Source organism: Podarcis bocagei (genome assembly GCF_964188305.1).
Source record: "Podarcis bocagei genome assembly, chromosome: 1".
Lineage (NCBI taxonomy): Eukaryota > Metazoa > Chordata > Lepidosauria > Squamata > Lacertidae > Podarcis > Podarcis bocagei.
The window spans coordinates 2,362,707-2,379,010 of NC_138125.1; the positions used below are offsets into that span (position 1 = coordinate 2,362,707).

The 16,304-nt window shown below is 47.0% G+C and overlaps 1 protein-coding gene across 2 annotated transcripts in view; it reads right to left on the minus strand.

Moving 5' to 3' along the window:
- MDGA2 (MAM domain containing glycosylphosphatidylinositol anchor 2) overlaps positions 1 to 16,304 on the minus strand; it is a 412,109-nt gene that overhangs the window by 40,453 nt on the left and 355,352 nt on the right. For both annotated transcript variants that reach the window (XM_081195650.1, XM_081195649.1), the window contains exon 10: positions 10,561 to 10,709. In XM_081195650.1, coding sequence (XP_081051776.1) covers positions 10,561 to 10,709 — 149 coding nt within the window. The remainder of the gene's footprint in view (positions 1 to 10,560; positions 10,710 to 16,304) is intronic.

The window sequence follows — 16,304 nt, forward strand, 5'->3', positions numbered from 1 at the left end:
GGCGGGCGAGTCCAAAAAAGGTTGGGAAACACTGCAGTAACGTATCTTAACCGCAGGCAACACGGTTCATATAGAATTTGAATTCAAACCTCCCTCCGCTGCGCCTGCCACTGAGGCTCCCTTCGCGCGCGCGAAGCCCAAGCCCTCCTTTAGCGACGCGCATGCCCAAGAAAGGCGTTCGCGCCGCCAACATTTCGCCTCCTGGGATCACGTGGCTGCTCAGGTGTTTCCATGCGCGCGAGGGGGGGGGCGTGGTCGTTCGCATGCGCGGGCCTCCCAAAAGGTACGTTGGTTCGGAGGGTCCCCGCCGCGAGACGCTGCGCTCCCTTTGCCTCTGAAGGAACGAGCCAATCACTCGCTTCGTCCCTAAGAGCGTGGGCTGATTGGCCTCGCTCCCAGTGTTGAAGGATCTGGCTTCGCAACGTCCTCCGCCGCGTGCTTATTGAAGGGAGGCGGCGGAGCCATTTTAATTCCGCACCGACGGCTGTAAGGGCAGGTAATGGCCGCTGGAGGATTTGCCGATGCCTCCCGCTCTCAGATACCGCTGGTGGAGCCTCTTGTCTTCAGCAATTATTATTATCCCACGGCAAGGGCTCTCAAGAGAGGGCAGCCTGCTGCTTAGCAGTTTTGGGACTGCGCGGAGTGTGCACCACGTGATTTCTCCGCATTGGAACCTTGTTCACACGTTAAGCTGAACGTTCCAAGCTGTGTATACGTGCGTACACGTTTGTCTGAAAGTGTGCCGTTGATCATTTTTGTACAGTTCCACTGTTGCGCATAAAGATATGCAGTTGGTGTGAGTTGAATGTTATATTTTAATAACTACAAGTGTACCCCTGAACTATTCATGTATGCAGTTGTACGGATTGTATACATGTTGGATCTAAGGTGAAGAAGGGGTGGGGTACTCTAAACTGGACACGGTATAGATTACTAACCCTTCATATACTGTGAGGTCTAAAAGAGAGGTGAATACATTGTATTGTACTTCTTGAGACATTTGGTTGTTCATTAGCAGAGAGAATTTTCATTAGATCAGTAAATAGTAAATAGTAAGAGTGGAAAGAATTGTTCTATTGGAAAAAGTGACCATTTTAAGTTTTAGAATGACAAGCTTCAAGATTTGTATTTATTTATTTATTCTGACATTTTTATACCTCAGTTTTTATTATCTTCTTAATAACAAAATATATAAAATAAAATGCAGAGAAATAAAAATCTCTCTCTCTCTCTCTCTCTCTCTCTCTCTCTCTCTCTCTCTCTCACACACACACACACACACACACACACACACACTGCACAGGAGTGGGACCAGGAGGAGGGACCCCTCCATAAATCTTAGCTGCCAGCCTGGCACATAGCAGGAGGGGTGCTCCAACAGGTATCTGAGTACCAAAAACACGCACAATCATTTCTGTTAAAAACAAAACCAGACAATGTAAAATACTTTCTTTGTGTTTATTTGATTCCTATTAAAGAGAATTACTTTATATATAGTCAATATAGGCACAGAGTTAATTTTTTAAACATTTTCTAATGGTGGTGTGCCTCGAGATTTTTTTCATGAAACAAGTGTGCCTTTGCCCAAAAAAGGTTGGGAAACACTGGTCTAGATGAACCTCAGGGCCTCATCCAGCTCTACAGTTCTAGGATTCTAAGATTCTATATGGGTTCTTCAAGCAGTTCCTCAAATAGCTTGGTTCCAGTGTGACCTAAATTGACAGATTCCTCATCATTCCTCATCATGGCCTAGGACCCTCATACCTACGGGACTGCCTCTCCCGGTATGCCCCATGAAGGACCTTAAGGTCCGTAAATAGCAACACCCTAGAGGTCCCAGGCCCTAATGAAGTCAGATTAGCCTCAACCAGAGCAGGGCCTTTTCAACACTGGCCCCGGCCTGGTGGAACGCTCTGCCTCATGAGACCAGGGCCCTGCAGGATCTGATTTCTTTCCACAGGGCCTGTAAGACAGAGTTGTTCTGCTTGGCCTTTGGCTTGGAATCAGTTTGATTCCCTCCCCCTCTTTCTTTTTCCTTTTTCCTTTCTCTTCCTGCGATGAGGCTACATTTTAATATTTTAATGTTTCAATATTTTAATTGTTGCATTTTAATCTTGTTTTTAAGTTGTATTCATTCGACTTGTTTTTATTATTGCCTGTTAGCCACCCTGAGCCCGGCCTTGGCTGGGGAGGGCGGGGTATAAATAAAATTTTATTATTATTATTATTATTATTATTATTATTATTATTATTATTATCTTTAGCAGGGCTTAAACATCAGACAGAAAAGTGTGGTGGACACGTTGGAACTCCCTGCTTATTGATATCAGGGCGGCATTTCCACTGTATTCTTCTCAGCACCTGCGGAAGCACATTCTTTTTTAGACCAGCCTACCCAGATGTTTAGGAAGTTTGAGTTTTACTGAGTTTTAGTCTACTCTATTGCGGCTTTAACTGTGTGTATGTTTTAAATGATGGTTGTAAACGTTTTAGTGATAATTTGAATTTTTTTTTAATCTTTGAGGGTTTCCCCCCTACAATCAAGTGGCATATAGATTTTATGAAATGAATGTAAAATAAATAAAAACGAACCCTAGCCCACTCCATAAAGGCGAGTGTCGCCTAAATATATACAATTTGTCTGCCGTTGAAAGTCATCCAAATATTCCAATCCCTGGATAGCTGGATAGCTCAGCTGGTCAGAGGCTGGTCCTGATAATGCCAAGGTTTGGCCACAGGGCTGGTTCCCTTCCCTGACTTTAGGACACTGCCATAAAAAAACTGAAAGTGATGGACTTTTTGACAGTGCAGAAAAGGTTTCCAAAAGACAGAAAATGGATTCATGGAATCGTAGAATTGTAGAGTTGGAAGGAACGCCGGGGTCATCTAGTCCAACCCCCTGCAATGCAGGGATCTTAGCTAAAACCTCCAAGACAGGTGGTCATCCAAGCTCTGTTGAACAGCTCTTCCTGTCAGAAAGTTCTTCCTGATCTTTAGTTAGAATCTCCTTTCCTGTCATTTGAATCCATTGGTTGGGGTCCTTTCTGCCCTCTGGAGCAGCAGAAAACAAGCTTCCTCCATCTTCCGCTTGGTAGCCCTTCAGATATTGGAAGGTGGCCACCTTCTCCACTGTCAGTCTTCTTCTCTTCTCCAGGCTAAACACACTGAACTCCCGCAGCCATTTCTCACCAAACCCGTCACCTTCTTCGTCAACCTCCCCTGGTCACCTTCAGCTCCAACCTCCATCCCTGACCAGCTTGTGTATGTCACAGCAGAAAACTGGATTTGTAAAAGCAGAGGGTAAGGAACACACTTTTGAACAATAGAGGAGAAACAGAAATGGTGGAGGATGTTCTTGGTACAGATCCAGTTGTAAGTCGGACCAAAGTTGGTGTCTGAAAAGATCCACGCAGCTGTGTAAAGGATGTGACTGTTAGAATTCCTGCTCCATGATTGCAGTCATGGGATTATTGTCTTTCACATGACGGTGTATGTTTTGACTCCACAGAGTGGGAAGTGACGGAGACAGGATGTTTGTGTTACTGTGTTCCGTGAAGTGGGACTATTGTCTTTTGTTCTTTTTCTCTTTGCTGTCTGATGCTAGAGAGAGAGGAAGCCATGTTGCAGTGCTCCGTGTGTGTTGATATGTAAATAAAGTAGATTAGCCAAAATGCTGAGTTGCTGAGGTCTGTCACGCATGATGCGCAAACTCTGCAGATCCCTAAGTGTGCCGGTGTCGGTTGGCATCGGTCGCTGTGATGTTCGGGCTGAAGAAAGCTTTTGGAGCTCCCGAATGATCGACCAGGAGCGAGAGAACATGCCAGTTAGGCATGCGTCTCTGCCAGGGTCCTACTCGCCTGTAGGACGAGCTATCCTTGGACCAATCTGGATAGCAAGAATTGTATAAGATTCTTACCACACCTGGAATCAACATCACAATCCTCAACATGTCTTCTCAGAATGAATTCTCATGGCTTTCAGTGAGAACATAAGCTTTATTTTATCTGTAATCCCAGGTAAAGATGAGTAAGACTGTAGCTCTAAGTATGTCTACTCAGAGTTTAAACTGCATTGAATTCAATGGGGTCAAGTCCTACAACAGCAGGCATAGGATTGAAGTGGCACATAGCATAGCTGCCTTTTCCACAGGTAAAAGGGGTCACAGGACTATTGATGAGATTTTTTTAAGTGTTACGGTTGCAGATGAGGAAAGTCCCTTGAGCTGGTTTTTTCTTTTCTTTTTAACATGTGGGTGAGAATTTGATCTGCCTTCAAACCACCCCAGGAAGAGTGGTGTGCCTAAAGATCAAACTGTATTATTTAACACTCATTCCCACTCCTTATCAGGTTCCACAACTGAGTCAAAGAGGGATATTCACTTCTGCAAATGTGTTTGCATTGAGAGATTTCTTGAACGTTATCGCTGGGCAGACTAACTCTTAAGCAAATTCGCAGCAGGTGTTAACAGGGAAGAAGGCGTCTAATTATCACCCTGGCTCCAGGAGATATCACGGCATAATGAAGGAAGAGAGGGGAGTCTCTTTCTCTCTTCCTCAAACAAACACACACGTGAAAATCCCCATTTGCAGTTGAGTCACATAACACAGTCAAGAGCAGCTCCAAGTGAAGGCTCCCTGATGGGCACTTCAGGACATTTAAAAGATTGCGGCTGTTTATTTGAAAGATGTCCTACTCACCCTTCACCATAAGGTTCCAAGGTGGGTGAGAACAATACACTGATAGAACTGTAGAGTTGGAAGGGATCCCCAAATGTTCTCTAGTCCAACCCTCTGCAATCTCAACAAAAGCATCCATAGCAGGTGGCCAGTCAAGCTCTGCTCAGAAACCTTCAGTAGGGAGCCCACCATTTTCAGAGGCAGACCGCTCTACTGTTGAACGGTTCTTGCCTAATATTTAGCTGGAATCTGTGGGGATGTTCAGGGATGCAGGAGAGGATATTTTGTTTGATTATAGCCTTTCCAACTTGTGTTAACAAGTTCGCAATTTAGCAGAGTAACATTCCCCTTTTTAAACTCACAGCGGATGCATTTGCTCAGGCTCGCTAAAGCCTCTATAATAACTGTTCTGGTATTTCCCCCTTATTCCCTCATAAAAGATAAGACATGACACAGTCTTCTATAAAAGTATAAAAAGAGTTTACTCACATTCTGTTCACAATCGGATCCCAGAAGGCAGACTTAGCTTAGAAAAGTAATATACACCTGGAAACTATCTCATAAGAAGACAGTCCCTCTGTCCTCTCTTGGCTGGAGGCCAAGAGAGCATCTTTGGCTAAGCAGATGTTGCTTCTTTGATGCATGTAGTCAAAGAGAGATGGCTGCCCTGCCCTGTGCTTTTGTTGTTACCTGCACAGGTGAGGCCACGCCCACCTCTAGTCACATGCAGAGGAAGTCTGTCCCAGCCCAGAAGGAAACAGGAAGTTTACCTGCTGGCTGGACAAACATTCCTCCCCATGTGTAAACATGTTCACTCTAGGAATGTTGTACTTGACTGCTCTTGTGTTTCACATCCCACAGAATCTCCTCCCTTCCAGAGCAATAGAAAACAAGCTTGCTCCATCTTCCATGTGACAGCCCTTTGGATCTTTGAAGACAACGATCATCTCACCCCACAGTCACCTCTTCTCCAGGCTAAACAGTCACAACTTCCTAAACCAGGGAGTGGCACCATCACTGAGGTTTTGAGGTGCACATTTATGGATTTGCACTTGATGAATGAATGAACCAATTAACCAAATGAACGCAAATGAATGAAAATGGATGTTCTTTGCACCCCCTTCCTGGACCAGTCACCATAACTTTAGGGGACAGTCCATAGATGAAGAAGAAGAAGAAGAGTTTGGATTTGATATCCTGCTTTATCACTACCCTAAGGAGTCTCAAAGCGGCTAACATTCTCCTTTCCCTTCCTCCCCCCCAACAAACACTCGTGAGGTGAGTGAGGCTGAGAGACTTCAGAGAAGTGTGACTGGCCCAAGGTCACCCAGCAGCTGCATGTGGAGGAGCGGGGAAGCAAACCAGGTTCCCCAGATTACGAGTCCACCTCTCTTAACCACTACATCACACTGATTTGAGCCTCTTCTGGTAGGGGCCATTTGTGACCATTCACTTCTTCACACGGTGCAGAGGTGGACTGTGGAACTCCTTCCCACAGGACACAGAGATGACCACCGATTTGGATGGCTGTAAAAGAGGACTGGACCAGTTCATGGAGGAGGAGAGGGCTCTTGATGGCTACTCTCCAGGACGGCTCTGCTCTGACTTCATGGTCGGAGGTAGCAATGCTTCTGAAGACCAACTGCTGGAAACTGCAGGAGGGGAGAGCTGCTTTTGTGCACGAATCCTGATTGCTGGTTTCCCGCATGCATCTGGTTGGCCACTGTGAGAACAGGAGGCTGGACTAGACGGGCCACAGGCAGCAGCCTCCACTTATTTTATTATGGAGCCTCCAGGTCCTGCAGCAGTCTATCTGGATTCTTAGGGTTATTTGGCCCCTGTGTGAACAGGATGCCGGACAACAAGCCTGATCCACCAGCATTCTTTGAATGCTCTTAAGTGCGAGCTGAGCAATGACAAACCTAGACAGCATCTTAAAAAGCAGAGACATCACCTTGCCAACAAAGGTCCGTATAGTTAAAGCTATGGTTTTCCCAGTAGTGATGTATGGAAGTGAGAGCTGGACCATAAAGAAGGCTGATCGCTGAAGAATGGATGCTTTTGAATTCTGGTGCTGGAGGAGACTCTTGAGAGTCCCATGGACTGCAAGAAGGTCAAACCTCTCCATTCTGAAGGAAATCAGCCCTGAGTGCTCACTGGAAGGACAGATCCTGAAGCTGAGGCTCCAAGACTTTGGCCACCTCATGAGAAGAGAAGACTCCCTGGAAAAGACCCTGATGCTGGGAAAGATGGAGGGCACAAGGAGAAGGGGACGAGATGGTGGGACGAGATGGTTGGACAGTGTTCTCGAAGCTACCAGCATGAGTTTGACCCAACTCCGGGAGGCAGTGGAAGACAGGAGGGCCTGGCGTGCTCTGGTCCAGGGGGTCACGAAGAGGCGGACACGACTAAATGACAAGTGCGAGTTGACAGAACCACCTCCAACTTGCTTCCCCTCTTGGCACAGCCCCACCTAGCAAGAAAGCAAATAGCACGAGGCCCAAGCAGAGCTGTTCCAGAACGCTTTGAGCTTCCCTACCGAACGGCAAGCAGCTCAGATCCCGTTGCTCTGCCTGAAACGTGCTCTTGCCGCGAGAGCCGAGGTGAGCCAACTCCCCGTCGCAGACATGTCAGCCCTTTCAAAAGCTGCTTATCTCCACGAGTGCTCTTTGATAATGCCTTGTAAGCTTTGCCTGAGGGCCCTGTGTCTCAAGCAGCCGATCCGGGGGGCGCCGAACACGTCCCGCCATCTTGCCTTTCTGAAGACAAACCTGCCTCGCAGGTGTCACTTGTGAGGACGTAAGGAATATCAAAGTGCTCATGTAACTCCTCAGATAAAGGAGGACGTAATTATTGTTCCAGACCAACACTGGCAGGCAGATACAAAAGCCAGCCTTCGCTTTGCATCATCTCATCCACAGGGAAAGCCGGGAACTAGTCAATGATGTCCAAAGAATTGGTCCTGGTCTTCTACTCATCAGGACATTGTCCTTGACCGAGGCCAAAGGCTGCCTATAATTTTCTCACTTCGCCGCTGGTTTATCCTGCAAAGTCTAGTATGGCCTTTGCTGATCTGGTGCCCTCCTGATGTCTGAGACCAAGAACAATAAAAGTTGTGTAGCAGCGTAATGGACTTCCTCAGAAGGTGGGGGACTCTCCATCTCTGGAGGTTTTTAAGCAGCGGTTGGGGGGCCATCTGACAGCAATACCTCAAGGACTGCCTCTCCCCATATGAACTGACCCAGACCCTACATTCATCATCTGAGACCCTTCATTGTGTGCCTCCTCCACAAGAGGTCAGGAAGGTGGCAACACGAGAACGGGGCCTTCTCTGCAGTGGCTCTCCATTTCTGAGATGGTCTCCCCAGGTAGGTTCATGAGGCACCTACATTATACACCTTTAGGCACCAGGTGAAAATGTTCCTCTTCAACCTGGGCCTTTGGCTGATTGACATCCGATGCCATTTTAACTGTGTTATGGGAGGGGGAGTTCTTGGTGTGGTGTGGTGGTTAAGAGCGATAGTCTCGTAATCTGGTGAACCGGGTTCGATTCCCCGCTCCTCCACATGCAGCTGCTGGGTGACCTTGGGCCAGTCACACTTCTTTGAAGTCTCTCAGCCCCACTCACCTCACAGAGTGTTTGTTGTGGGGGAGGAAGGGAAAGGAGAATGTGAGCCGCTTTGAGACTCCTTCGGGTAGTGATAAAGCAGGATATCAAATCCAAACTCTTCTTCTTCTTCTTGGTTTGTTGTTGTTCTTATTTTTACTACAGTGGAACCTTGGTTGTCATACGTAATCTGTTCTGGAAGACCATTTGACTTCCGAAAAGTTCGACAACCGAGGCGCAAAGAAAGTGCTGCCTGCAATTTCAATGGAGAAAATGAAGAAACAAACCTGCTCTGCCTGGCCTTTGGTTTGGACTCAGTCTGACCCTTCCGTTGCCCTCCCCTTATGGTCTTGATTTATCAGCTATTTTAAAACGAGGCTGCATTTTAAATTGCATTTTAACCTGTATTTGAAATTGGTTCTCCCCCCCCCTCTTTTCCCCCTATTATGTTTTTACTGTGATTTTATTTTATTAGTGTTAGCCGCTCTGAGCCCAGCTCTGGCCTGGGAAGGCAGGGTATAAATAAAATTTATAATTATTATTGTTGTTGTTGTTGTTGTTGAAGGTGGATCTACCTTAAGAATATAGGGGACACAGGTGGCGCTGTGGGTTAAACCACAGAGCCTAGGACTTCCGAGCAGAAGGTCAGCGGTTCAAATCCCCGCGACGGGGTGAGCTCCCTTTGCTCGGTCCCTGCTCCTGCCAACCTAGCAGTTTGAAAGCACGTCAAAGTGGAAGTAGATCAATAGGTCCCACTCCGGCGGGAAGGTAAACGTCGTTTCCGTGCGCTGCTCTGATTCACGAGAAGCGGCTTAGTCCTGCTGGCCACATGGCCCGAAGCTGTACACCGGCTCCCTCGGCCAATAAAGCGAGATGAGCGCTGTAACCCCAGAGTTGGCCATGACTGGACCTAATGGTCAGGGGTCCCTTTACCTTTTACCTTAAGAATATAAGAAGATCCTGCTGGATCAGGCCCAATGGCCCATTTAGTCCAGCATCCTGCTCTCACAGTTACCGAGAAGATGCCCGCAAGCAGAACATAAGGACCAGAGCTTCTCTCATCCGTGGTTTCCATTGCTGCCCCTCCCTGTGGAGGCAGAGCAGAAGCCCTTTGTGGCTGGTAGCCCTTGAGATAGCCCCCCCTCCCATTAATTTACTGAATCCTCTTCTAAAGCCATTGGGGTTTATGGCCATCGCTGCCTCCTGTGGGAGAGAGTTCCACAGTCTAGCTCTGTGCTGTGAAAAGAAGGACTTTTTCTTACCTGCTCTCAATCACCACTCAAGCTTTGCAAGACGTCCTGGGAGTGGCCTTACACACAAGTGACCAGCAGTAAGTTGGCAGTCCAATTTAGGAAAATAATCTTGCGGTAATGCACCCAGTTTCTTTGCAGAAGAAGCCAGCCTACTTATGCATGTGCTATTCCATAGTGGGATTATAAATGAGCAACTCAACAGCCATCCTATGTCACACACCTGTGAGGGACCTCATGCAACCTTTGACCTTTGCCCAAGTGATGCGACGAAGAGGGAGGGATGCCAACTTTCACCAAAGTGGGGTGATTAAATTCCTAAAGACCGTTCCGCTTTCTACATCACTTTCAGATTATTTTTTAAAGTCCTTGTGAAAATGCACTCGCATTTTAGCACTGATTTCTCCTTCTATATCGTTTTGTTTCCCCAAATCTACCCCGTTCTGAGAACAATTTTATCCCTAAAATGATAGGTTTGGGTATGTTATTTTCACTGAAATGGATATTTGTATGGACGCTTTCCTCTAATAAATGTATGCACAGCGTTTGGTCAGAAAACTGCACCACAAGATTCAGGCACAGCCAACTCTCCATCTTTGTAGACAAAAGAGTTACGTTTGAAATATGTTGGGCTCCATAGACAGAGTTCTGTGCCCCTCTTGCCTTTCCCTCGACACCCTCAACAACCAGGAAAAAAACCACAACGTGAATCTCATGCAGCAGATTGTGATGACACCACAGGTGTCCGTCTCTGCTGCAAAACATCTCTCCTTTTCTTTTGCTGAGATTCCTGCAGCCCTGCAGCCTCAACCGGGACCACGTCTTTCATCTTCCTGTTCAGCTCTGCATCCCAGAGAGCTGCAAATTCATTTTGCACATCGAAAACCCTCTTTTGTACATCGCGCATGGCCCCCCCCAAAAAACTTCTAATTGACAGAGACAAAAAGCGAGTTGAAACAGGAGATGAGATTGGAGTTGGGGAAAAGGCACCTCTCCCAGCTTCGGAAGAAGCACCTGAGCCTCTCACCTGCCGGATGCCCAGGTGGTACGTGAGGATGCGGTCCACAGCGTCTGGGTTCATCTGAGTCCACTCGAGGCTGTAGGCGTAGACGCGGGCCCGATTCTGCCACAGCGGGTTGTACGTGTCGTAGTAGAACTCCGGTGCATAGGCTTTGCCTGCGGGGAAGAGAGGAACGAGGGTCAGGCGAGAGGAGGCGATGCCAAAGCAGCAAGAAAACAAACAGTGTGGGCACATCATGATCATGGGTAGGCAACCTAAGGCCTGGGGGCTGGATCCAGCCCAGTCGTCTTCTAAATCCAGCCTGCGGACGGTCCAGGAATCAGCATGTTTTTACATCAGTAGAATGTGTGCTTTTATTGGAAATGCATCTCTGGGTTATTTGTGGGACATAGGAATTCATTCATTCCCCCCCCAAAATATAGTCTGGCCCCCACAATGTCTGAGGGACAGTGGACCGGCCCCCTGCCCCCCCAAGCCACATTCTAAAAGGGTGTTGGATGTCAATCAAATCAACCAAAGGCCTGGTTAAAAAGGAACATTTTTGCCTGGCGCCTAAAGGTGTATAATGAAGGTGCCAGGCAAACTTCCCTGGGGAGAGCAATCCACAGATGGGGAGCCACTGCAGAGAAGGCCCCGTTCTCGCGTTGCCACCCTCTGAACCTCTTGAGGAGGAGGCACATGGAAGAGGGTGTCAGAAGATGATTTCAGGGTCTGGGTGGGTTCATATGGGAAGAGGTGGTCCTTGAGGTATTGCAGTCCTGAGCCATTTAAGGCTTCATAGGTCAAAACCAGCGCTTTGAATTGGTCCCGGAAACTAATCGGTAGTCATTGCCATGAGTTTTTCTAACAGATGAAGTTCAAACTATAAACATTCATAAATAAAATACACAGTAAAGCAATCCCATTAAAAACACACACCACAGCAATTAAAAACAAGAGGCTCAGGTTGAGCGATGGAAGGTGTGCTGGTGTATGGTGTAAACAGATAATAATAATAATAATAATAATAATAATAATAATAATAATAATAATAATTTATTATTTATACCCTGCCTATTTGGCTGAGTTTCCCCAGCTACTCTGGGTGGCTCCCAATTGAGTGTTAAAAACAATACAGCATTAAATATTAAAAGCTTCCCTGAACACGGCTGCTTTCAGATGTCTCCTAAAAGTCTGGTAGTTGTTTATCGCTTTGACATCTGATGGGAGGGCGTTCCACAGGGCGGGTGCCACTGCCAAGAAGGCCCTCTGCCTGGTTCCCTGTAGCTTTGCTTCTCGTAATGAGGGAACCGCCAGAAGGCCCTCGGCGCTGGACCTCAGCGTCCGGGCAGAACGATGGGGGTGGAGACGCTCCTTCAGGTATACTGGGCCAAGGCCGTTTAGGGCTTTAAAGGTCAGCACCAACACTTTGAATTGTGCTTGGAAACGTACTGGGAGCCAATGTAGGTCTTTCAGGACCGGTGTTATGTGGTCTCGGCGGCCGCCCCCAGTCACCAGTCTGGCTGCCGCATTCTGGATTAGTTGTAGTTTCCAGGTCACCTTCAAAGGTAGCCCCACGTAGAGCGCATTGCAGTAGTCCAAGTGGGAGATAACTAGAGCATGCACCACACTGGCCAGGCAGTGCTCGGGCAGGGAGGGTCTCAGCCTGCGTACCAGGTGCATCTTCCAGAGCCGGCAGAATGCCAGCATAGATGGGGACTCTTGCATTTCATTACGGAGTACATGCCACATTTTATTTATCTATTCAGTTTTTATACCGCCCTTCATCCAAAGACCACAGGGCGAATCACAGCATAACAATGCAAAATAACAACACAAAAGACATAATAAAGAAAGGCTGCATTGCGGTGGTTGAATCAGATGACCCTCAGGGTGCCTTCCAGCTCTACAATTCTGTCTCTAAAATGGAGTGGGTTTTATTTGCTGATCTTAATGCTTGGTGCCTCAGCTCGCTCGTTTTCCTCTTCCCTCCCCATCCCTGTTTCCTTTTGTGCCGTGTCATTTTAGACAGAGGGCAAGGACCGTGTTGCATTCCTTGACACATAAGCTGCTCCAGGAGCCCTTCTGAGCAAAGAGAGGGAGATAAGCGGCCTTTGAATAAATCAATGAACAATAAACGTCTGAATGAGCCCTTTATACATATTTGAGCAAAGAGCAACACTGCCCTGCATTGTGAAATGTATCAATATTAGTGGAGTGTGGGATATTTTCTCCCACAGGAAATGGAATTCGTGGTCCCTTTTAGGTTGTGATCCCCGACAGAGCCGGCCTCTGCCTTGAAAGGAGATGCTCTGGGGTGCCTGTCAGCCCAGCCAGGAGAATTTCAGTTAAAATTCTGCTCGCAAAGCACCCTCCATCTCCACGGCTTTTGTTATCGACTGCAAGCTCGGCGCTTCCAAAGAGCAGGGGAGGAAAGCGCAGGATCTCTCGAGTTCAAAGAGGTTTCTCCTGCCCCGTGAGCAGGAGGATCAATACGGAACAGAGATTGGGGTGCTGAACTCAAAGCAACGCAAGTGTGTGTGTGGGAGGGAGGGAGGCAGTGAGAGAGAGCTGGAAATTGTGGACTTCCAATGAATCATTGCTGCAACAATTCTTCAACATCAACTTTGTTGGACTGGTCATGTTCTGTGGATGCCTGATGATCGTCTTCCAAAGCGACTACTCTATTCTACTCTGTTCTGTAGTATTAACACCAACAATTGGGAAACACTGGCCTGCGAGCGCTCCAGTTGGAGAACAGCCTTTACCAAAGGTGTCATGGGCTTTGAAGACACTCGAACTCAAGATGCAAGGGAGATTCCATCAACGGTGTCTCAGAAAATGTTTACACATCACTCGGGAAGACAGGCAAACTAATACCAGTGTACTGGAAGAAGCAAAGATTGCCAGTGTCGAAGCAATGATTCTTCCACATCAGCTTCGTTGGACTGGTCATACCTGATTGTTGTCTTCCAAAGCAACTACTCTATTCCGAACTTAAAAATGGAAAGTGTAATGCGGTGGTCAACAAAAGAGGTTTAAAGACTCTATCAAGGCAAATATATAAAAAAAGTAGTATTAACACCAACAACTAGGAAACACTGGTCTGCGAGCGCTCCAGTTGGAGAACAGCCTTTACCAAAGGTGTCGTGGGCTTTGAAGACACTCGAACTCAGGACGCAAGAGAGAAACGTGCTAAGAGGAAGACAAGCTTGGCAAATTCAAGCGTCTCAACTGGCTTATTGCGACACAGCTCCCCGTTTTGGTCCTGGAGGAAGAACTGTGAGGGGAGAGACTCCATCAGGCAAGGCCTCCTTCCCCCTGCCTTGCTCCCCCCTCCAGTCTCTGCTTCTCAATTTGTATTGTATTATTTTATGTACTGTGGCTTGCCATTGTTTTATTGATCATAGTTTAGAAATTATTTATTGTAACTGTTGAGCGGATTTCTGTTTGACTTTTATATGTTGATATTGTTATTTTATACTATTCTAATGATTGTTGAATGTTACTTTTTTGATGTAGGTTGCTTATTTTAAAGCTATCTTTTATTATCACATTTTTGTATTGCATTAGTGTGTTATAAGGTGTACATTTTTTCTTCCTTCAGCTTGTAAGCCGCCTTGAGTATTGTAAGATAGAAAGATGGTACAGTGGTACTTTGGGTTACAGACGCTTCAGGTTACAGATGCTTCAGGTTACAGACTCCACTAACCCAGAAATAGTACCTCGGGTTAAGAACTTTGCTTCAGGATGAGCACAAAAATTTTGCTCCGGCGGCGCAGCGGCAGCAGGAGGCCCCATTAGCTAAAGTGGTGCTTCAGGTTAAGAACAGTTTCAGGTTAAGGATGGACCTCTGGAATGAATTAAGTACTTAACCCAAGGTACCACTGTATATAAATTAAAAATTATGATGATGACGATGACACACGAAACATAAGCCTCTTCGGGACGTGGGAAAGTACCTTATAATGAGCCAGACCATTGGTTCATTTTGCTTAGTATAACCTGCACTGACTGGCAGCATCCCTCCAGGGGGTTGGGGCAGGGGATGCTCTCAGCCCTACGAGGAAATGCCGCCGGGACCTTCTGCATTCATAGCAGATGTTCTGCCACAGAGCTATAGCCTTCCTGTGCAGACAGGGACTCCAGAAAGCCCAGCCAGATCCCAAAGGCCTTAATGGATATGTTGTGTGTTCGTTTAGCGCTTTCTGCATTTTCCATAAATACACACACAGAGAGAGACAGGGAGACACAGCGATTAGTCTGTCAGGGTGCGGTGGAGGAAATGAACTGGGGAACGGCGCTCCGGCAGATGGCAGGGAAGCATTTCCTCTCCCCCGGAAAGATCAGGCGCATCAAGTCTCAAAGCCTCGTTCTCATAATTACCAATTTGGCAAAGAATTCGAGGCAGGGAAAGCAGACACAACTGTTCTTAAATGGCTCAGGGAACAAAGAGCATTTTTGCATTCATCCACATTCTCGGAGGAAGAGATCGCAGCGTCATATCGTAGAACTGGGTGGCGGTAATTGGGGGTGGCTTGTTTTTTAAACAACAACAACAAAGTTTGTAAAGAAAATAAAAAGGGCTGCAGAGTTGGGAGGGGGTCCCAAAGGTCAACTTTCCCCCCTCCCTCTGCAATGAAGCAATTGTTAAGCATAATTGTTTAATATTCACTGAAATGGGAATGCCAGTGATAGGGGTGAAAGGGTTTAACTCTAAGGGACTCTGAGCTTTAACTGAGAGGATAATTAATGATTGTTTTCTGCTAGCCAACGCGTGAGTGTTTAACCTTAGATCACATGAGAGGTATTGAATTGCAAATCCGCCATCCTGGAAAGGGGGTGGCTGGAGTCTTTGTTCTCAGACTCCATGGAAGAAAGACAGCTCTCCAGGAAAACAGCCTCAGACTGGAGTGCAGATTGTGGGGAGAGACAGGCCTCTGCTTCTAGGACTGTTGGAATTAGTTCATATGTTGCAAAATGCTGAGTTTATGCCTCGGACTGGCATATGTCCTGTGGACGCATCATTTGATGTTTCTGTATCATTTTGAAGAAAGTTCTGCAAGTGAAGTTTTGAATAATACCTAATGGGTCTGGAGAATCATTTCCAAAAAGAGCTTTTATGTATCCAGTCACATCACACTGCAGTAGGAATCACAGATGATCACAGATGGCAGTCTGTGGGGTGGACAGTTTTGCTCAAGAATTTGCTCCTTTTGGGATCACCACTAAGAGCACAAGATCGCAAGAGGAGTGTGATGGATCAGACCAGTGGCCCATCGAGTCCAGTATCCTGTTCTCTATGTCAGAAACTCACATAGTTCTGAGAGCCAGTGCGGTGTAGTGGTTAAGAGCGGTAGACTCGTAATCTGGGGAACTGGGTTCGCTTCCCCTCTCCTCCACCTGCAGCTGCTGGGTGACCTTAGGCTAGTCACACTTCTCTGAAGTCTCTCAGCCCCACTCACCTCACAGAGTGTTTGTTGTGGGAGAGGAAGGGAAAGGAGAATGTGAGCCGCTTTGAGACTCCTTAGGGTAGTGATATCAAATCCAAACTCTAGTTCTTCTTCTTCAATGCTTCTGAACACCAGTTACTGGTGACCACAGGAGGGTGGGGAGCACTCTTGTGGTCATGTTCTGCTTGCAGGTTTCGCACTGGGGACATCTGGTTGGCCCCTGGGAGAAAAGTGTTGGATTAGATGAGCCATTGGCCTCATCCTGCACGATCTTCTTAGCTTCTTATGTAGGTCTAGCCTCAAGCTTCATTACACAAC